Below are 22949 nucleotides of genomic sequence, written 5' to 3' on the forward strand. Positions count from 1 at the left end.
ACGTTTTTGATGTACTTGTACTTTTCATTTTCTGCTACTTTATATATCTACTCCACTACAATTCAAAGACAAATATTGTACTGGTCACATTCATTTGATGAATACTAGTGACTTTGCAGAACCAGATTAATAATACAAAGTATAATCAACAAATAAATTATATTTGCATCATAAGACTTCATTGAAGCTAACTAGCAGTATATAGTAATTGAAATTAGCTCCACCTTTACCAGCTGCAACATTAAAGTGTTGTACACATTAATGCATCAATAATTTAAATCCAATGATATACTGTATTATACATTATTCTGAAATGGGCCATTCTCTCTCATCATTATAAGTGCTTTTACTTTTGGTACTTTAAGTATTATGCTAATACTATTGTATTTTACTGAAGTAAAGGACTGGTAACAGAGTATTTCTGTCCAGTGGAGATCTGAGTACTTCTTTTACCACAGATGATACCTCATATCTACAAAAGTCTCGGTGTCAGAAAATTAAGTTGTTTTTATTCTGACTCTGATTTAGACAGTAGCCATTTATCACATTATGATCAGACACACACACACACACACACACACACAGACACACACACAATAACATCTTATTTCTCCATTTTCTGCCATTGCTTTTATTATGATGTTGTCGGTCTCTGCTGTCACCAAAATATAAACTCTTCAAAAGCCGCATTTATTAAAAATAAAAAAAATCGTAGAACATTAAAATTCAGTTGAGGTTCCTTTTATCTGCCAAGTTCTGATATCTCCTCAGTAATTCATTACACCTTCCGCCTGTCAAGGAGGCTTAAGAATTACCATTACTGGTGATGGATTGTTATCCAGCTGGTGTATGACTCTGCAGCACATTATTCTCTGTCACTATCAACCTTTGGACTCTATAAAACTGCATATTCTCACAGGAAATCCTACTCAACTTGTACTTTTTGATGGAGGTTCGAGGAAACAAAGATGAAGCAGTGCCTTGTTGTGATAGGAGACCGATATAAACACACTCATCTACAGTCCGCCAGCCTTCAGCTCCATCCAGTTATTTACAATCCCGATCCACAAACATTACCCTCCTGTAACACGGAAAGTATATAAAGCTTTTCGAAATGAGTCAATTTGCCATCAGCTATTTTATAAGCATGAATATGTGCATCTTTCACAGATTTCTCATTTATTTTAACGATTATATTATGCACAAAAGAAATATTTTCTTATCAGCTGTAGGCACGGATAATGATAATAAGGTTTTTCACAGCAGCTGTATAATGGCAAGAGGAATAATGCAGTTATCTGCCAGAGAACAGTTTTGGTTATATCCAAGGAGAAAGTTTCTGTATTTGTGTTTTCGTCTGAGCTCTTCTTGCTGGTTTGAAGTGGGTGGGGGGGGAAAGGTGATGTCACAAACGACAGCATACAACATTTGACAAAAATCTCTTTGTTGCCAGGCTACTGTCAATCAAAACTGATAAGAACACATCCACACAGTCCTGATTAAATAGATTAACTTTGATTGTTGGTTATTTAGTCATAACTCTTAAATGTTATAGAGAAATTGTGATTTGAAACCAAAGTTTCAAGGGCTTTGAAGTCCAAATGGCAACTGATTTTCAGCAAGTAAAACCAAAGAGCAAACTAACAGACTCAGTGTTCGGACAATGTGTTACACAATGCCTGGTGTGAAGAATGATTAACCTGAATATTGTGTTCATAGCCTAGATATGTCTAGCAGATGCTAAATCCCATAACATGATGTCTGAATTCACCTTGATGTGACATGGGAGTTGTCTCACGTTGCCATGAATATAAAGTTTGTTTTGTTTTCTGACATAACTTTATTAATTAAAGCCAGACTCCTGGGAACAGAACTCATCAAACCAACTAAACAGTTACATGTGAGCAACATCACTCTGAATGTTCTCTGTTTCACCAGATGCAGTAACAGCTTTGTGGTCCTCTTCTCTTTTTTGTTTTTGCATGTGTAGGGTGGTAAGGAGTACATGATGCGGGCGCATTTTGGGCTACCCAGTGTGGATAGTGATGAGCTGGAAGCAAAGAGACCAATCACAGTTAACTTTGAGATCCCTTATTTCACTGTGTCTGGGATTCAGGTTGGACCCTTTATTAACACCCATTACACAATATAAAATATAAATGATCACCACCTGAGTATAAAAAGCCTAAGGTGCTTCCTGTTTTACAATGTGTCACTATCCTGTAAAAACCATGTATCTCTGAAACAAAGCCTTTCATTAGTTAAGAAAAGCAGCACACAGTTACATTTTGTAAAATGCATTTTTTAGATAATCAAATGTTGTTGTTTTTTTACCTGTTTATTATTTTTAGGAACATTTTCTCAACCCATAAAGGAACATTTAGTCATTCAATTTATCTGATAAATTCATAATCACCTAATTTGGAGATACATGGTTTTCTATGGACAAAGACGGTTTAAGTGGGCTGACATGAACACACTGAAGCATACAGACTATATAAAGTAGATGTTGGTGTGTGTTTGTGCCTGAATGAGTGAACTAACTATTTTCAACCTGTCTGTGTTCCCTAGGTGCGTTACCTTAAGATCATAGAGAAGAGCGGTTACCAGGCGTTACCATGGGTGCGCTACATCACACAAAGTGGAGGTGAGAACTAACACCCATAACCTCCCCCCCCCCACACACACACACACACACACACACACACACAACAGATTCTGACACCTCAACCCGCTTTTTACCAAATTTTTAATCACAAAACCATGTGGAACTCATTGAGATATTTTGTTATGTAAGGTAGCATGAGGTCAGGGATTATGGTGCGAAGGTGGCAGCCTGTAGTGACTGTTGCATCCATATTTCAAAATTATCAACAACCAAAATAAAAGTTTTCAATAAAACAAAGGAGTTTAACCACTTAAAAAATCAACTCCTCGGCCTCATCACAACTGTGTGACTGTGATTTGTTCAGATTTGCTGAGCAAAATAAAAAATAAAAAACGAAGCACTTTTTTACGTGGCCGCAACGAAGGAGGTAGATGCACACCAAACTGAGCAATAAAAAACTGAAAAGTATTGAAGTAAATTACAAAGCATAACTAAGTCAGAATCAGTGTTGTCTGAGGGTGCATGAATGCAGTGGTAACTGTGAGGTGCATGTTGCCAGTGTAAAACAAAAAAGGTACAGTAACAACAGCTTGGTGAAAGGCGAGGAGACTGACACACTGGCGTCTGGGCAGGCAGGCTGAAATCACACAGGAACACTGGCCAGGTGTTCCCCGTTAGGGCAATCGGAGCAATCACACCTCAGCTCAATCACACCTCCGCTTCACCTAGCAAAGGACCTGCACAGCGTGGCGCACAGCGTGGCGCACAGCCCGATGCAAGTGTCTTTGCTATTTTAAAACCATTCAACGCTCACGTCATTTAAATAGCAAATGCACCTCCGCCCATCTTTGTGCCCATGGGCGTGCTGGTCTTACAGGGAGGTGTGTTCAAGTGAATTCTTGGCGTATTGCTATCTTGAGGCAGTGGGAAGTGATTGTGCCATTGACCAACAAAAACCTGGTCTAAAGTCCATAGTGCAGCATTTCATTGTTATTTTAACAGCGCATTAGTAAAATGCGCCTAGGCTTATGCACAGCGCGCGCACACTATGCTTGTTACACACACACACACAAGGAAGCGCAGCAGCACACAAACATGCAAAAGATTACATATAAAAATATTACAGTGCAAATCCGCCATCATAATAGCAATGCGCCAAGGTACAAATGTGCCTGGCTTTTAAAGGGAATAGGAGATGAGAGACTGATTGGTTTATTGCATGTTACGCCCAAAACACACCTATGATTAATGAAGACACTAAGTACAACCCTGTTGAACCATGCGCCTGGCGCACAGAGCCTTTTTTCCGCCATCAAACTAGCAAAAGTGGATTTGGACACTCCCTAAACGCACCTGCGCCATGCGCTTCACGGCGTGCGCTTAGATCATTAAAATAGGGCCCGCAGGGTGCATCCCCGGCTCCTCCACTTGCCTCCCTTCCTTAGTCCGTCCCACCGAGGAAACGTGGGAGAGACGCAAGGAAGACGTGCGAGGAGAGGAAAACGAGGAAATGTGTTTTTAGAGGGATCAGGCGTGCTTTCCTCTGAAGCGTCACGTTAATTCGTGGGAGCGGAGGGGGGCAGCGGCTTTCAGGTGCTTCCAGGAAGGCTGCTCCGTGTATCCTTGTTCATATCTCCTCGGAGATCTCTCCTTGGGGCAGGAATAAGAGCTTGGAGACGGCCTTCACGAAGGGGGGCCAGAACAACTTCCAGTTCAGCCGAGGACCGAGGAGCTATCAAATAAGGGAAGTGAGATCCAGCCATCGTACCAAGGCAACAGGACTCTGGGGGCCGTCACACATTGAAGTTCAAAATATCACATAACAATATAACTGAACTCCAGTTTTGCTGTTTTGCTTTTTCCGTTTTTTTTATTTATAATTTAAGTTCATGTTCCCTAAAAACAGGATGTTTTTTTGTCCATAGCCATTAGCAAATCGGAGGTTACCCCGAGGTTAAATATGATGTTTTCCTTGCGAGAGCAGTGTAAGGATCAGTCTTTCTGCAGTACTGTTCAGTGTGTGGCCTAGGAGTGAACCCAGCTGTATAACATCCATCATATCCATTACCTGGCTCTATCATCATGAGCCATGACCTAAGGGGCTTAGAATGACACCATACATGATGCCAAGGATAGACACGTTACAAGCCTGCTAGCTTGTGGCGTAAAGTTCTTTCTTTCTCAGTTGTCCATTTTTTTTAACAGGGCTACGGTAAAGCTGAGCCACTGCAGTCAAGTTTGTTTAGTGAAGCTGGTGCCTGGGTTCTGTAGATTCAGGCTGTGCCCTGGGAATGAACTCTTCTGAATCTACATCTGTCAAACTCATGTGTGACACCAAGAGAGGTTTCAAAAGTTAGTGAGCTTTGAACTTGAGATTTTACCTGGAAAACATGATGAAGTAGCTACTTTTCTACCTTAAACACAGTTGATTTGTGGACATATCGCACAATTGCATATTTCCACATTAAAGCAACAGTATATTGATGAGAATGCAGCAAAATCCTACTTACTAGCTCACTAGTTATAATGGGGGGGGGGGGGCAAATGGAAATAATATGGAGATGGAAGTCAAATACATCCACTGGACCATTGCCAGAAATCCTTAAGTTTCATATCTGCCCGAGAGATAAACCTGACTCTATAACATCCTTCATTTCCATTACCTGGATGTGTCAGGTACGAGTCAGGGGCTGCTGGAGGTTGAATAATGCCACAAAGTGCCAGGAAGCTCCCAGGGTGGCACTCAGCGAAAGCCAAGTTCACTATCGCCTTGCTGTAACATCAGCAAGGAAGCAAGAGAGAGAGAAGAGGAGCAGGAGGAGGAGGACAGGGGATGAGTAAGAGTGAGAGAAAGAACAGAACAGTGATGAAGTTGGGGGAACTGGAGAGAACGCTATCACCTTTCTCTTATTGTTACCATCAGCAACATGCGGAGGGAGAAGCAGAGAAGACAGTGCTGATCGCATTTCACTCGGCACTACATGCACACACACTCACACTGATTAAACAATACCCTGATACTGTAGACTGACTGTGCTGACTTATTAATGAGTGATGAACCGGCATTTAACAGCCGTACAGCAGTAATTTCACGACTATCAGACTGTCAGTGGTCAGATTATGATCGGGCAGCATCACACTGCAGCTTGAGCTTTGAAACTGGCTGTCAAGTGACCGCTGATTGTTGATGCTGTTTCACAGATGTCCTAAAATTAATAAGCACAGTTTGTAAGCATCAAAGTGTATAAAATGGTATCTATATAACATGCAATTTTTGGATTGTGGCTACATTTATAACTTGAAGTGCAAGTATGTTGTGTGTGGACATTGGACCGGAAGCTTATAATGAAATTACTTTTGTATTGGTTCATTCATTGAAGTAATGCAACTTCAAATAGCAATCTTCATGGCCTGAGGTGTTTGGTCATCCAATTATTACACACACATATATGTGATTATTGAACATGTTTTTTTGTTTTTTTTTTAAACCATGGATGTTGCAGTTGAGGTTTTCTTACCTCTGGACCAGAACCCAGAACAGAAAATAAATGTCTTCCCAAAACCACAAAGTTGGAAATACACTTTTGTCTAAAATATCATTGTGTGCTGTAGTATTAATATCTGTCATTGGAACATAAGGTGTCTACTTCAAACCATAAAAAACAGCCCCACACCAAAAGTACACACACATATGTGGACACTGGTGACCTCATACTTTAGGCCATGTAGTGTTATCTTTTTATTAGACAGTCCTAGATACACAACATTATAACTCAGTAAATCTTGATTTTGCCAATTGAAGAGTAAGATATTGCCAATATTTACAGTATAATAATAAATGTGATTTTAACACACTCTATTTCAGTCTAGTCTAGACATGGGGTATTAAATATCTATCTAAGAAAGGCATGTGTTAAATGTTGGTAATGTGATTTAGTAGAACGCAGCGACAGCCAGTATTCGTGCAAATCTTGTTTAGGGATTTAATGGGGCTCATATTGGCAATGATGTGATGTGCAGGAGTGATGAGGGGAAGAAAGCTGTGTTAATGCTCTGCTGTTACATTTCTTGGCAGATTACCAGCTCCGGACACAGTAAAGGGCACAGATGCTGCTAGACGAATGGATATTTTCTCCCTCTGTCTGTCTTCCTCTCTTCTCTCCTCTCCTCTCTCTGTTTCTCTGGCTGGGCCCCGTCTGCAATGGACAGCAGAGGACAAGTGCATGAGGACACATGAAATTAGTTTCCCACCCTGAACGGAAAGGAGATGTCATCCCTTCCTATAAGACTTTCTCAACTCAAGACGGGAAAGGCTGTTGCATCACCTCTGACCTGTGAATTTTTTTTTTTTTTTTTAAGGGCTCCTCAGGACTCCAGCAAAACGTTTTAATATGGGAATAATGAACTGATAACTTTGTGACACTGTCTGGTTCTGGCAAGCTCTCATCTCCTCACTTTTAATGTGAAACCCCTTAATGCTAATTTAGAGCACAATTTGGGGAAAATACATTATTTCTAACCACATTTTCCTCAGAAAAGAGAACATTTAGAAACATTTTAAAATATAGAATTTGGAGCATTATCTTGGCTTGTCCACTGAAACATGTAGCTTTTACTGTATAACATGCAAACCCAAAAAATAGTGCCAATACACAGTAATTGTGATGGGTAATTGAGATAAGTTTTATTTCTCAAAGGGCTGGAATATTGCAGATGGGTGATTTTTCTTAATGAAAAGTGTGCCATGTACTCCATCAGATGTTATTCTTTTCTGTAGAGAAAGTTGTTGCTCCATGCAGGATGTTAACCACTAGACCATATCTTGGTACACCTGTTAGCATTTTTAACTGTAAGGGTTTTTATTCCTCATTTGTTTTGTCCTTAATAACCACTTTATGATCCATATACAGTACATTTATACATACATTTGTGTTGTTGTTAATCTCCATCCTTCTCAAAGGCATATGTTTTTTGGGACTTTTATATCATATATTCAATGCCTTAAAAGAATTGCCTATGTATCATCGCCTTGAGCACTGTGAAGATAATCCCCAGTGCACTGAAACTAACACCAGCGACCAGATCAATGATTAATATGGCACAATATGGTCTGAGGCGTTGGCAGTGTAACATAATACCATTAACGTGCTCTCATGGGGCTTGTAACCTTGTCCTTGTGCTTGAAATCTGCTTGCACCTGTGAGGCAGAGACTGAAGGAATGAGCATGCTGTAGATTTTTTTGTCATATTTATATCTGTTGTTTATACTGTACTAGTTAGTCCCCTGTGGAAAATGTTTGGACAAAACGGAGGTTGATGGGAGGGGGGCAGGACAAAGGTAAAATAACCTGAAGGTATTCCTTTGCAGAATCTGAGAATATCGACAATATGTTGAGGTAATTGTTTTTCCATGACTCTTTATCTGTTTTATATGTCGACCTCTGCAGGCCCATGCACTTCTTCAAAGCAGTTTGTGGTGTGTTTTACTCCCTCTGTTGTGCATGCATTGCACCACATCAGTTCAGCTGCACTGCCAACAGCAAAGAAGAGAGTCCTGTGTTGATTTATTGCATCTCTGCTGTTAAGTACAATTATAATATATTACAATCATTCCATTATCTTGTGTGGGGAACCGTTTTCTGATACCAATGAGGATTGTTAATAAGTGTGTTTGTGTGTTATCATGTATTTGCATTTATTTATCCACTACTATTTGTCAATGGGAAGCAAAGGGATATATTTGGAAATAAACATTTTTTGTATCTTGTTTTGGAATACTATTTGTATTTCTTGTTTCTAAGATGACTGTTTTTTTTTTTTAGTTTAGCTGACAAAATGTGACTGTCAGCTGGCTACAGAGCACCGTGAGGTGACCATCGGTGATAAGTTTGGGCAAGTTGAGGTGGTTTGGATTAAAACACCGGTCCCCTTAAGTAGTACTCCTGGGACATGAACACGTGTTTCCTGGCTCTTTTGTTTTCCCTGGGACAACAAGCTCCTCTTCCTGGCTTAAAAAGCCCTGAGCTTTATGACCCACCCATCCACCCCTATGACCCGCCCACCTAAAAAGTGAAAGTTTATGAATTTACAGAGACCAAAACCTGTAGCAGATAAGTGACAGCCAAACTAAACTGAGCTTTGACATAGAACATTAGAAATGCCAAAACCCATTACAATTATTCTGAGATACAGATTACACAATACATTTTGAACACACTTCAGATACTAAAGATAAACATTTGGGGAAAATATATACAATTTTCATTTGGACTTGCAGTAAGTTATAGCTGAACACATTTTTGTCTGGTTTAAATAGTTTGTGTTCAAATATATTCTCTGTCTTGGCCTGACAGAAAAGCTGTGAATCCTCTCCTCTCACTCTGTCCTCTCTCCACAGTATCACAGCTGCTTCCCTCTTCGCTTTGCTCCTCTCTTCATGCTGCCATGCATCAATACACAACCTGCCTTTTCTACAGTACTTTATGCTGTGGGTCAAAAGACAGATGCATGCAAGTAGGGATTACTGGATTTCTGTGTTTTGTAGAAAAGTAGCGTGAACCTTGCTGTGTGTGTGTGTGTGTGTGTGTGTGTGTGAGAGAGAGAGAGAGAGAGTGGTGCTAGTCTATACCAGCCCCTACAGGCCGCTGCCTTGTGCATTGTGCTATCAGTTTGCTGTCCGTCATCACTCCAACAATGTTTAACTGTGTGACCCCTTTTGTCTCAAGGCAATAGGCTGTGCGTATATGCAGACAGATAAAGAGGCGTGACTGACTCTCTCTCTCACACTCTCTCACACACACACACACACACACACACACACACACACACACACACAAATGAGACACAATGCAGGACGTTTTCTAAGGTTTTCCATAAGGCAATGTGAGAAATTACTCTCAGAGCCTTTGGAAACATTTGACAAACATGCATGACCTTCATTTTCCACTGTGCACAGTGTGTTTTTTCTTAATAGTGAGAGCTTGTTTTGCTTTGTAGTAAGTGTATGTTTCAACCCTTCTGATAACAAATGAGACTCAATGATAGCAATTCAGCAATGTCAGCGTACTGGAAATTCCCATAATCTAGTGAAAGATGATGAAGCATATTGACAACTCAGGTCAAACTTTCGCAAGTGCATTGAAATTCTATGACAGGCCATGTGGATGTAATAGATTTAATTTCACTGGTTCCCCCCCAACAGTTATTTATCCTTCTCTGCTTTGTGAGGAATGATAACGGCAGGTTATCTGAGCCACACAATACAATACCTAGAAAAATTAGTATCGTTTTCCTCCTGTTTTATTTGAACAATTATCTTGAATATGTTGTTCTTAAAGTCATACTGTCATAAAGGAAAATGAACAATGTTTACATGAATGATTTCTTTAGTAGGCTAGTGACAAGTAGCCTAATGTTTCATATTTGTTTAAATATAGTGCGTAGTTTCTGTCACCCCCATGAGGAATTTTAAGTAATGACAACGAAACTGTTGGCGCATGCACATGATACAAGCCTTGCGTGATCCTCACTTATTTTAGACACAAATAATTTATTTTTACTAATGATTTTTAGTAATGACTACTCATGTAAACTTGATTTGTCACTCTGTGTTAATACAACTTGACCTGTTAAGTTTCACCTTGTGTAAAAACTTAAGACAGTTTAAGGCAACGTGAATTTCTAGTAAAGTCAACTACTTCGGGATAACAGTGTGGTTTGGACCAAATACTCTTTGTCTTTCAAAAATGCCAAAAACACCTCTTTTTGAAATAAGAGTTGACAATGACATTGTCCTCACAGTCTTTATGGATCTCTGCAATTGTCTACTTAGACATTCAGCAGATACATTGGTATTTATATAGAGTTCGGCTTCTGATGATTGTAAGTCCAGCAGCTATTTATAGTCTCTTATGCGCTGATTTGGTATCCACCAACTCCTCAGGAAAATACCTTTAGCTAGCAAGATGCTATCTAGTTCGACAGCCAAAGTAGCTTTTGTTTGCCAGTTGGAGGTGGGTAGCCTACTGTATGTGGTTTACTGTACAGTGAGGCTTATCAGAGCTTCATGGCTGAAAATGTTTGCAAGGAAACAAGGATTGATGAGAATGAGACTCCATATAATATGAACAATGAGCTAAGAAAGTCAGTAGAGCTGCAGCGATTTGTGAATCTCCATGTCTTTAGCACAATGAATGACAATTTTACATCATACAGAGTCATTTCATTTAGTGTTATATCAAAAATATAGATTAAAGCAGGTTTAAGGAAAACAAAGCGCTGCAAGACTAACAGTCAAGACAATAATGGGTTGATGCTCAAAAACACAAATTATCCATACATTCTTAAGTGCTGTGATATAATTCTCCGACAATCATGTTGTCTAGTATCATGTGTAGGCAGCCAAATGTTACAGTGAAGTTCCGACCAGGTCCATCACAAACACCCAAGCCCTACTCCATGTATTATGGTAAATTATTATTGAACTGAGGAAAAAAAATAGATCACAGGGAGAAGTTATTCCAAATAGCTGGAGTTTAGCATCACTGAGGTACTGACCATCCTCAAATCCCTCAAATTTGCATATTTCCATATCTTTACATGAACATGGACAGAGTGAGGGTGGTGCGTGAAACACAAAGAACATTTTTAAAGTAGTTTTTCTTTTCATATTTTTGTTGTCCCATCTTTCACTCATTCTGTATCTTCCATTTACATTTTAACCTTTCAGCTGGTGCTCATATTCATATCATCTTACAATAATTGAGCAGGTAGTGGTAAAATGTGTGGCCCAAGGACACTTTTACAGGATACGTGATTACATTATCTTGAATGTGAGACAGTCCAATTTGTAAATGACCCCTCTAATCACTCCCCTGTGTCGACTTCATCTGTGTAGTCTTACAACTTTTCATACAAACACCATTTGTGAAGAAGCGGTTTATATAAAGCAAATGTAATTATTTAGTATGTTACTTCAATCCTTTCATCCCTGCTTTGTGTGCTTATTGTGGACATCTTCACCAAGCAGATATTACAACTTCAGCTCGTTTGGCCTCAAACGCAGTCTAATCAGCTAGTGACAAAGCTGAAGCATGTAAGGGATGAATCTTGTTCTAAACAGATTTCTTGTGATATTTGGACATAAAGCTCTAACTTAGTGGAGGCTAAATGTTCTGACATGAAGAGCAAGGGGCTACAATACACAGTCTTAGTGTGGTTACTTCTCATATGAGATTAGCCAGACTGGAGGTAGTCTCTCTGCGGGCCTGGCGGTCCATGTGTCCAGAAACAGTGAAGATATTCAAAACCCGGTCTACCAACCGTCGTCCATGCCTTGTCCTCTCAAGCAGGATGACCGCAAACGAGTATATCCCAACGCCCACCACTGCAGCCCCCCCTCCAGCTAGCAAAACCACTCCAGAGATGTACATGTCATTAAGGGCTTGGCCAGGCTTCGGCATGTGATTAGCCAGGGCCAGGTATAGTAGAACCCCTCCACAAATCAACAATGACAGCCCTGTAATCAAAACCACAAGGACGTCTGACAAACCACCACTTTTTAGCATGTTGATCCGCTGTCGGCTTCGAACGCAATTCATGTCCTGCACAGCCGAGCTGAGCAGTTGTTTGAGCAGGACCCCCAGGGCTAGCAGGCAAAGGGCCGTGCCTGCGCCCAGCCGCCATTCGCTCGAGACGCTGGTGGTGGTGGAGAGAAGGCCGACGCCACCCAGCCCGCAGCCCACAATTAGAAGTACAGCCACGCAGTAGCAGAGCAGAGACTTCCCAGGATCTCTGAACCACCACAGCTCCACCTGCTCTTCCAGGATGCTGTGCTGAATCTGAAGTGGGTCTGCTGGACCATTTAAGCTCAGCTCGGGACCTCTCTGACCCCTCAGGGGGGCAAAGTTGTCCAGTTCAGGCATCCTGATGCCACTCCCAGTCTGCTGAATAAGGCCACCACCACAACATAGAAAACAGAATCCACCAAATAATGCTTTCGGTCCTTATTTCATTCAGCCATACTTTTATCAGGAGCAGCAGAAAACTTCAGTTTTATAGGGTTGCTACGTATATTATCCTTATAATCTTAAAGGTGGCTCGAGTTGGCGGCAAATATGCAGAGGAAGTGAATGCAATACACAAAATGTACCAAAACACTTGACTGAGCTCAGTGTATTGTAGTTGTATCCGCTGTGGCCTCGACTCAAAGGTTCCACAACAGTTTAGGTATCTTGGTCCTGTGTGAATGAAAATGTGTATAGCTCATGCTAACTGGATACAGAGGTAAATCCAAATCATCCTTACAGCTTCAATATCCAAAGCAAAGAATCCAAATATCCACAGAATTTCCAATCTGGTTTTGCAGGGCGGCAGCCGTCACCTGAAAAGGACAGATGTAGATGTATCAGGATTTGTACAGTGTTTAATTCCACTTTCTAAATGTATAAAACAGTGTAGGATTATTTGCTCATGGGTTCCCCCTCTGCCACTGGTAGCTGTGGTTCTTTGCTTATTCATAAGAGATATGTCTGAGATAGGTTGTTTAGCTCAGTGCTCTTCACAAATCCATAATAATTTGTCCAGTGTATGAACATGCTGGTGTTGCAACTCATTGAAAATTCTACCAAGAAATATAACAAGAGGATGTAAAGCTTTTAAACAATGCTAAAGCGATCACATATAATTACACTTGGAAAACAAGCTTGCTGTTGTTCTGTGTGTCATATTATGTGCTGGGTCATATATTTTGTTCCTAACCAGACCATAAATGACAGCACAGTAAAGAGATGCAGGTTGCCCATCCATCATTCCTAATCCCAGCACAATGCAGAGTTTAGGGATTTCTTAACAAGCTCAGTTGCATCAAGGTACACAGAGACTGGTTTTAGATGAGCACTAAAATGTGGACTTTGAACCCTCTTTGTTCTGACCGTTCAAGTGTTCTCTGAAAAGAAGAAATGCAGGTTTAACATCTGTTTGTATTTCAAACCTTGAAAGATCTGATCTGTGCAAGCCGAATTTAAAGAGTAACTTGACACCAGCTTAACATTTCTGGATGTGCTAACGTCCAGAGTTTGTTCAGCACACCTTTGCACACCCAACAGTGATGCTGGGCGTAGTGAGATATTTGAAAGTAGTCAGTGAAACGATACTATTCTGCTTGGTAGAAACTTACTCTTTACAATTCAAAGTATGTGATGGATAAAAACCCATCAAACCACAGATGCACACGCACACACACACACACACACACACACAGTTTTGATAAAGTAAAAAAAATTTCTATCTCTCATTATCACTTTACTAATGAGTTGCCGACACAGAGATGGCTGTATAAAACAAGCATCAGCTGCCGATAGAATAAACAATGCCCATACACACGCGCACACGCACACGCACACACGCACTCTCCAGTACCTTGAGCCCAGTTAATCTTCTTTTCTCCCTAATGTGCGCATTGCTGTCTATACTGAACTGTTATGTCTGTTAAAGAGTCCTAATACCTGACAATATCATTATTTTCTAATATATTCTGTTGTATTCCCTCTCTTTACTTTACCTCAGCATATTTACTGTAATCTCATCACCCCCCCATAGCACAATCATGTAAAGATACACAGCACACACACACACACACACACACACACACACACACACACACACACACACACACACACACACACACACACACACACACACACAAACAAACAAACATCCTCAAGGTTATGGCTTCCCGAAAGCTTGTCTTTTAAAACCTGTCAGCGGCTTTATTTCTATCAAAGTCAGCAGGGCATGCGGCACAAGCCCACGCGCCCCCAACACAGGCTGACAGGTCAGCTTGTCCTCATATCGGCAGTGGATATCGCTAACACAAATACTGTTCTGCAAATTTAAAGATGCCAATCCGAACAAGCAGAACATGATCTCACATTTAGACTAGGAAATCTTGTCCTTTTTCTTTTTTTATTTCTTTTTGAAACCTGTGGCACCTCTAGAAAGCAGTTCAATTGCAGCAACAGAAACACATTTCTATTAGGTTGCTTCAACTTGTGTACAAAAGACTATAAACTAAATGCCAGATCACATTTCTTATTAGCGTGGACAGGTATCGCCTTGTTCTGAGGCAGAGAAGTAACACTGTGACACGGGGAGATATGAAGTGTATACACAAGGTGTGAAATGAAGAGTGAGGTAATTACAGCAGAGAAGGAGGGGTGCTTATTGGCAACATGCTGTTCTGGAAGCTTTTCACATCCTGTATCTGATGGATGATAGCACATATGTGTGTGTGTGTGTGTGTGTGTGTGTGTGTGTGTGTGTGTGTGTGTGTTTTCAAGAAGGAACAGTTGTAAATGACTAGAAAAAGGTGAAGTGCATGTATATTAATTCTCTTATGATTGGCTTGTGTATAGTTAACACAGTTAAACCGAGATGAAGGTGTGTGTGTGTGTGTGTGTGTGTGTGTGTGTGTGTGTGTGTGTGTGTGTGTGTGTGTGTTTTGAGTCACTAATTAATCCCAGCTGGTTTGAGCTCAGTGTCACTGACAGGTAGCACCACAGAAATAGCACAGTAAATGAGTTGTGTGTCTGTATGTGCTTTTGTGTGTTTGTGTGCCTGAGGTTGAGGCGCCAAAGGTGTTAAGGTGACAAAAACAATATATGTGATACTCCACCACTATCCACCTCTTTGTCTTATTAAAGGTTTGAAAATATCACCTGCCATCATACAGTACAAGTTTATGAAAGGTTATTTTCTGTTTCAGTAGAAAGCTCACAGTAGCAGGGACATAACCGTGTGATACAGCGAGAAGCGATGGCACGCAACAAAGATCATAATATGAAACTGAACCCTTAACGACACGAGTATATCTTACTCATGTTGTGCTTCTCACACTTTGATCCACATAGACACGTACACACACACAACTGCTGCACCGTGTCTGCCTTTGCTGTTTTATCACTTATATGACCTCTAGACTTCTAGTCATATAAGCCGTGTCATATTGGCCTCATAAATATCTTTACAAAAGCCCTGACTCACCACTTCACTCTCCACTGGCCTCCTTTAAAGTGAAAGAAAACAGGTAAGAGGTACAAACAATTTACACAACTACACATGACTTAGTTTTTTCAAGGTACCACAGCGTTCTTGTCATCTGGAATTAAAGTCGCTAAAGGCCCCTTTAAATGCTGCAATTTTGGATTGACAATCGTGAGAGAAACCTTGTGAAATCTTTGGCCGTGAATCCAAAATGGTGGTCCCAGACTGCACTGTGAAACGGACGATCTGGAGATGATGAAGGAAAAAAAAAGAAAAGACTTTCACAAAACCTCCCATAATAAACCAAAAAGTTTGTGGTACTCAAAGATGAAGATCTTGTGGAGCTGTATAAAGTATATTTCTCCATTTACATTGTAGCACTGCAATTCACTATGCATTCAAAGCACAACCTGACCTGTCTCAGATTGATATTCTACAGTGTGAAACAGATCACAGGCAAAATGTTATAAGACCCATCTTACAAGAAATCTACACGATTGTTACATACACTTTAAAGCCTTTAGTCAGGAATTAAACCTCTCAATCCTCTACACGTGCACTAAAAACCTCATGTAAATTATGTCTAATGATGAATCTTCACACCTATGCTGTGAATTTTTACACAACTCCCACAATGCTCTTTGCATATTTATAAAATCCGCCGATGTGCTACTGTATCCGTCTGTAAAAATAAATAAGACGGAAAACAGCTTTATAGAAAATTCACTATATCCTTTCATTTGGCCAAATAAGGGAGTTTGGGATTTACAATTCAAACTTCTGCAAAATCATAAGGACAATATGACAGCTCATCAAAAACCAACAGTCATATCAGCGTATTTCACTGTCTGAAGTATCTCACGGAGGTTATAGAGAGCTGCACCAGTGATCATTATAACAATTTATTTGAAACAGATACTGTATCTGAAAAAAATTCTAAATGGGTTGCTTTTAATTGACAAGAACAATAAATGTATCCTGGACGCTCAGCCCTGCAGTTGAAACTAAAATGACTGAAGACACGCTGACGATCCAAACATTCTCTGTAATGCTAATATACTGAGAGTACTGATGAAAAATCCCAACGATAAGCGTAAACCTTGGACATCTTTCTCTTTCTGCCCCCTCTAGATTTTCAGCCTGCAAGGTCAACAGAGGAGCTGTGCATTGGAGTAAAAAACACTATACTGCACTCCAATTACCTGGGAAGCTTTGGGACTCCGGAATTCCCCCCTCTGTTATGTCAGCCCGCTGAATTCATTTCGCCGGCCATTAGTGTCTCATTTTATTTTTAATGTGTGGTTCTTTTAAAATTGGTAGTCTGGCATTATATGCTAATCAGAATGCCGGTCAGCAGAGTAGGTTAGAGGACAGCAACAATATCCAGCGAAAGTGGAGTAACCGGGGGTTCTGCTCCTGAATTTCCTGCTGTGTGAGTTTTTATGCAAGGGCCTCGGGTTGTGCTGAAAGGGAGTCCACTGGAGATTGGGCGATGTGTTGCCGTGGTGACGTAAAAATACTCTCCTATCTCCTTCCTGTCGCCCCCCACGCACACTCACACACACACCCCCTCTCCTTTAGTCAGGCGTTGATTCTCTTGGCGTCCCCACGGGCGAGGACAGGGGTCAGGGTTGGCTCCATCTGTCTATGTGATGGGCATTGGTGCCAAGTGCCACGGGGGCTGGAAGGAGAGGAAAGAAGGCTTGTATGAAGTAGGAGGGTAATGGATGTTCCTGAACTGTCATCTGGGACTCCGAATGGGGCAAAAGCGAGGCTGACGCCGGGGCTGGAGAGAGGGAAGGGGCTGAGGGAGTGGGATAGGGATAAGGTGGTCAGAGGAGAGGGGGCTGAGGATGGAGGGATAGGCTCGGGGCTAGGGATAGTGCTGAGACTTCACTGCTGTTCTTGGGGTTGCAAATGTGGCTGACAAAGGGAAATGATGCTGAATTGGTCTTTATGCAAACAAGCTGGATCTTTCTTTCTTCACTACAATCACAATGGACTTCAGAGGCACCCAGGGAGCCTCACTCTGTCCGGAAACGGCGAGAAGACAATGGCTGAGTCAGTGTCACTGTCCTCGCTCTGTCAGGGATCACAAGGGAAAGCCTAAGACAGAAAGAGAGAAAGAAAGACCTTTGCATCAGCTGCAAATACACAGCTTAGCGGGGCTTACCTATTTAGTCCTCCCTTGTTCTGCTGATGATTTACAGCGTACACCCCTCCAACAGCCACTTTGCATTGCTTTGTTCAAATCTTTGATTTGTGTTTTGTGCTTATAAGTATGCATGCTAACACGCTAAACTAAAATGGTTATCAAGGTAAGCGTTGTCATTGCACTAGCATTGTCATTGTGAGCAAGTTAGCTTGCTGCACACTAGCTTGGCTGTAGACTCTTAATTTTAACGGACATTGACATGTGGTGTCAAAGTTATAAGCCAGACATTTTTTGGAGACTTTAAACAGACCCCTCCCATCTCCCTCTCACTTTCTGGCTCGTCTCAGATGGTGTAATTCCATCCTTTCTGAGAGAGATCTTTTTTCAGCTTATGGCACCACCTCCTGACATCTTATCCATACACAAACACACATACACACTCATTTCCATCTGTTTTATCTCAGATCCTTTCTTATCTCCCTATCCACACCTTCCTTACTTTGTTCTATCTCTCTCCTCCTCTGTCTCACCCCCAATGCTCCATCATCTGGCCAACCTATCTCTCTCCTGTCTGCTGTCTGCTCTGGTGTTTTGGTGTCGCAGAGAGAGATGCTAAATAGGGTCGGGGGGGATTATTACTTTGCCACAGAGCCCCCTCTGGCTCCAGGTAATGCTGCCTGACATTATCCCCTTATTCCCACTTAAAATAAAGTAAATACCCCTCCATCATTCCCAACATTAGAAATCCACCCATTCATCAACCTATATAATTACTCAGTATTGTTAACCCCCAGCACAAACACGCATTAACAATATGCGCAGACAATCAAAACATGATTCATGAAAGTGCACAGAAAACATTTTCAATCTGTTATCTAAAATGGCATTTCACCTTTTTGAAATGGAGCTTCCTCCTCTCAGTGGTGGTGCACACTGCTGTTGACAAAAATGTAGCCCAGCCCAGTCTAGTTCAGTGTAGCACAGGCTGCGGGCCCCATTCAGCCCCTTTACTATGAGTCAAATAAGGCCCTTAAAAGCTGGGCCCAACTCAAAATGGGTTGAATATTTCTGTTTCTGTCAAATAGTCCAACTAGAGCGAAGAAATCATTATTTCTTTTTTTAGAAGTTGAAGGAAATTATAACTGAGTGACATGCATAATGACTAAGGTGTGTCGTCCCCTGCATTGGAGGAGTGACTATTGATTATCTAAAAAAAAAAAAAAAAAAACTTCTGGGCAGCCAGTTGCTCTCGCCCGTCATGCACAGCTGCAATATTAAAACGCTAATCAAATCACCAATTAACATGCTGGTCCCCTTCTGCTTCACTCCTACTGACGATGGGAAGGAAGCTGCCTTCAGTCTTTTCTCTTCAGTCAGTTTTTTTAAACCCTCTTCCCATCCTCTTGTGGGTTCAGAGGTGATATTCAGCATATTCTAATTTGATATCGGCTATAGTGATAATCATTGTAATGAATGAGATGGCTGGCTCGATGTCTGGCTGTCTATCATATTTGTTGACTACCTGAAATGACGTCTCTTTACTGCTGCAGCACCTTATGATTTAGGTTGAGAAACTGGTGGTTTGGTATTATTAGCAGCATGGATTGACATGAAATTGTGTACAGACATTCATGTTCCCCAGAGAACGACACCTACTGACTAGTACTGATCATGTTTTTTTCTCTAGTGGCACCATGAGGTTGTTGTGGTTTTACTTAAAATATCTGAACTATTTCGGATTGCCATGCAATTGTGTACAGACATTCATGTTACCCACAGGATGATTTGTAATACTTTTGGTCACCAAAAAAAAAACATATTTGCTTTCTGGACGAGAGTTGGATGAAAAGATTGATACCACTTTTATGTCTGTACGCTAAAGCTAGAAGCTAGAAGCTAGAGCCAGCGGTCGATTATCTTAGCTAAACATAAAGACTGGGAAACAGCTAGCTTGAGACTGTTCAGGTAACAAAATCTGCCCACCAGCACCTCTAAAGCTCACTAATTAACACTTTATATTTAATTTGTTTAATCGGTACAAACACCAAGATGTAAAAACAATTCCCCATTGGGGGCTATGTGCCAGACTTTTACGTGGTCTAGAACGTCCTGGTTGCCTAGCAACTAGTCCTGGCTAAGAAATAGTGCAGACGAATACTAGCAAAACTTAAGAATTTCTTATCAACCTCATCTGTACTTTGTCTTTAGTGTTAATTAGCAAATGTTAGCATGCTCACAAGCTAAATTAAGATAGTGAACATGTTATACCTGCTGAACATCAGGATTGCTTTATAAATGCATGTTAGCATACCAATTTTAGCATTTAGCACAGGACAGCCTCACAAAGCTCGTCAAGAATGATTTTGCATAGAGTAGCTTCAAGTTATGATTAGCACTTTGAGAGAGAGAATGACTTTTCTCAACTCAAAAATGTCTATGTAATCCTTCACCAACTCTCACTGTATTGAATTGGTTGGATTGATTAGGCTTGTTATAGGTGGATACATTATTTGCTCAGGGACAGAGGTGAACAGTCGGTACAGCTGCTGTCGACAACACACTACATGCCTGACTCTGTATCTGCTGACTAGGAAACTAAACACCTCTCGGGGATATTTAAGATCCTGTCCTACTCTCTACTCTTTGTCTGGCCTCCATGTCAAACACACACACACACACACACACACACACACACACACACACACACACACACACACACACACACACACACACACACACACACACACACACACACACACCTAACCTATAGAGCTCTCATATAACTCCTCCACTTTGCCCGGTCATCGACAGACACTCACCGACTCACGTTGTTTTCATCCTCCTGTTCTTTCATCCAGCGCTCTTTGTTGACTCCAGGCTCTTTCCTAATGAGGACTATCACATGTTGTTTTCAGCCTGACTTGTTTTTAAGTCTTTAAAGTATATTTGGTGTAGTGAGGGAGTGGCAGCATGTAACCTACTTAAGATGGCATGTCATGATTCATCTTCGGTCGGTAGATTAGTTACAACAGATCTATACGAGCAAAGTGGCACAGGGGTTCATGCATGGAGAGAGCATTGATCCGTTCCAATGGCAATAACTTGAATACAGCATCGACAAAATTTCCTCTCTCTGTGGTTTATGATTTTTCCACCGTTCAACACAGCCTGTGACCTTGTGACAGTAGCCCTATGAATTGATTATCTACAGTGCTACACACTATCATTTGCACTTGATAACTGTGGGCCATCCCGTTGGTGCAAAGGTTAGGGTGAGATACAATGTCAACATGTTTTGCTTCCTTGGTTTTTAATGGAAATTATATTGGCAATTCAATAATTTGGGTAAGTCCAGAACACACATACATTACATTGCTGCTACTGGGGAAAAGGTTTCAACATAACCCAGATTTTATTTTTCATGACTCTTTTGAAAATTCAAAATTAAAGTAATTAATTACATTAATCTATTACACAATATGGCTTTTGTGTTTGACAATTTCATTGTATGAGCCTTGCAGCAAGACCTCACAAACAACAGAGGTTGATTTTCATGTCAAAACTTTGCATGACTTTGCAGATGTATGAAGTGGGATGGGGTAAGTAAGGTAAAATTAACTACAATTAAATAACACATCACAAGAAAACTAATCGTACAACGTAAAAATAATTATACAACGAAATGATCTGCCTATTAAAACATAATACACATTTTAACCTTTTGCCTTTGATTACAAAAGATGAAAGAACAACGAAATGGAAACAACCCATGCTATACTGGGGCTGTAATTAACACATGTACGTTTTTAGCAACAGTAAATAAATAAAAAAAATAATTACCATTATGTTATCTAATAGCCTATTGTTTATTATTTGTATTATTGTTGTTTAAATTGGGGAATAAGGTACGCGTGGAGAATGTATCACATCTACACAATAATGCGCTGCATTTAAAATGAAAAACAACAATAGGCTAAATAAAAGGAAAAGGTGTTTGATCAGAAAAAGTTGTAACGGGGCAGTTCCTGCCTTTATCAGAAGCCTGTCTTACCTGTGCGCTCAGCTGCTCACACTCGGTGTCTTCTTTTCCGAATCGTGCCTGTCTATTTCGTCTTTAATCCAAATTTTCCAGCTGTGTCCTCCACGGTTGCAAAGTCTCAGTAGCCTACCACCAATCATCGCACGCCTTCATGCCTTATTCCTTTTCGGATCAAAGTGTCCAGAGTAATGCGATGGGAGCTGCTGAAGGTGCTCCGCTTCCTGCCCCCGCTTCTCTGAAGCCTTTCTGTCTCTCTGCCTCTCCACCGGTCGGACTTTCCCCGATTAGTGCAGGTGTGGCCGCGCACGGCAGCAGGGGACGCCGATGGGAGGGGACAGAGAGTCGGTGGATCGTCGACCTCCGCACCGCCGTGGGTCTCCGTGGGGAACCGCAGCACATGACACGGGGTGTGACAGCTCTAAAAGGCTAAATAAAAGCCACGCTATGATTGTGATATCAGCCGATGAGCTGGAGGGTTGTTTTTTCTTAGAGTAGAAGTGGTTTAAGGCATCCAGTCTCGAAGAAGGAAAAAAAAATGCATTTTGTCCCTGTGCAAAGCTCATCAATAAGTAGGCCTAGTTCAGTCCGTGGGGACTTGGCAGTCCCCGTACACTCTCAGAAATAGGGGTACAGCAGGAGTCCATTTCTGTCCCCCAAGGTACAATTCACATATGTACCCCCTAGGGCTAATTATCGGACTTCAAGTTAAGTATATGTACCTTTAGTGGGTCAAAATGGACCAAGTAGCCTAAGGAGTGTGGACTAGTAACTGGAGAGTTGCCAGTTCACCTCCTGGACACTGCCAATGTGCCCTTGAGCAAGGCACTGACCTCTGACTGAACTACTGTTCAGTGCAGTCATTTTGTGCATGTATAGGTCCATAGCATGTGGACACACACACACACACACACACACACACACACACACACACACACACACACACACACACACACACACACACACACACACAGGCTAGCTGTAACAACAGTGTGAAAAAATGTAATGTCCCCTTGCAAGATGAATAAAGTATGTCTTCTTCTTCTACTACTGATTGATATGATATTGATAAAGTCATAACTGATTAGCAGTACGGTCATTGCATGTGG

The 22949-nt window shown here is 41.1% G+C and overlaps 2 protein-coding genes across 3 annotated transcripts in view; one reads left to right on the forward strand and one right to left on the reverse strand.

The window, feature by feature from the left end:
- ap1m3 (adaptor related protein complex 1 subunit mu 3) overlaps nt 1–8375 on the forward strand; it is a 30796-nt gene extending 22421 nt beyond the window's left edge. The window contains exons 10-12 of the mRNA XM_078258483.1: nt 1991–2116; nt 2572–2647; nt 6684–8375. Coding sequence (XP_078114609.1) covers nt 1991–2116; nt 2572–2647; nt 6684–6706 — 225 coding nt within the window. The 3' untranslated portion in view covers nt 6707–8375. The remainder of the gene's footprint in view (nt 1–1990; nt 2117–2571; nt 2648–6683) is intronic.
- A 2372-nt stretch (nt 8376–10747) lies between these two features.
- Nucleotides 10748–22106, reverse strand: tmem125a (transmembrane protein 125a). Of its 2 annotated transcripts, XM_078258484.1 has the most exons (3): nt 21856–22106; nt 16852–17755; nt 10748–12989 (listed from the first exon to the last, which is right to left on the reverse strand). In XM_078258484.1, exon 3 carries the CDS (start codon nt 12529–12531, stop codon nt 11833–11835), a length of 699 nt encoding a protein of 232 aa, XP_078114610.1. In that variant the 5' UTR covers nt 12532–12989; nt 16852–17755; nt 21856–22106; the 3' UTR covers nt 10748–11832. The 2 variants fall into 2 exon arrangements, with proteins under 2 accessions (XP_078114610.1, XP_078114611.1); XM_078258485.1 differs by lacking the exon at nt 16852–17755.
- Nucleotides 22107–22949: the final 843 nt, after the last annotated feature.

The sequence above is a fragment of the Sander vitreus genome, chromosome 9, assembly GCF_031162955.1.
Source record: "Sander vitreus isolate 19-12246 chromosome 9, sanVit1, whole genome shotgun sequence".
Taxonomy (NCBI): domain Eukaryota; kingdom Metazoa; phylum Chordata; class Actinopteri; order Perciformes; family Percidae; genus Sander; species Sander vitreus.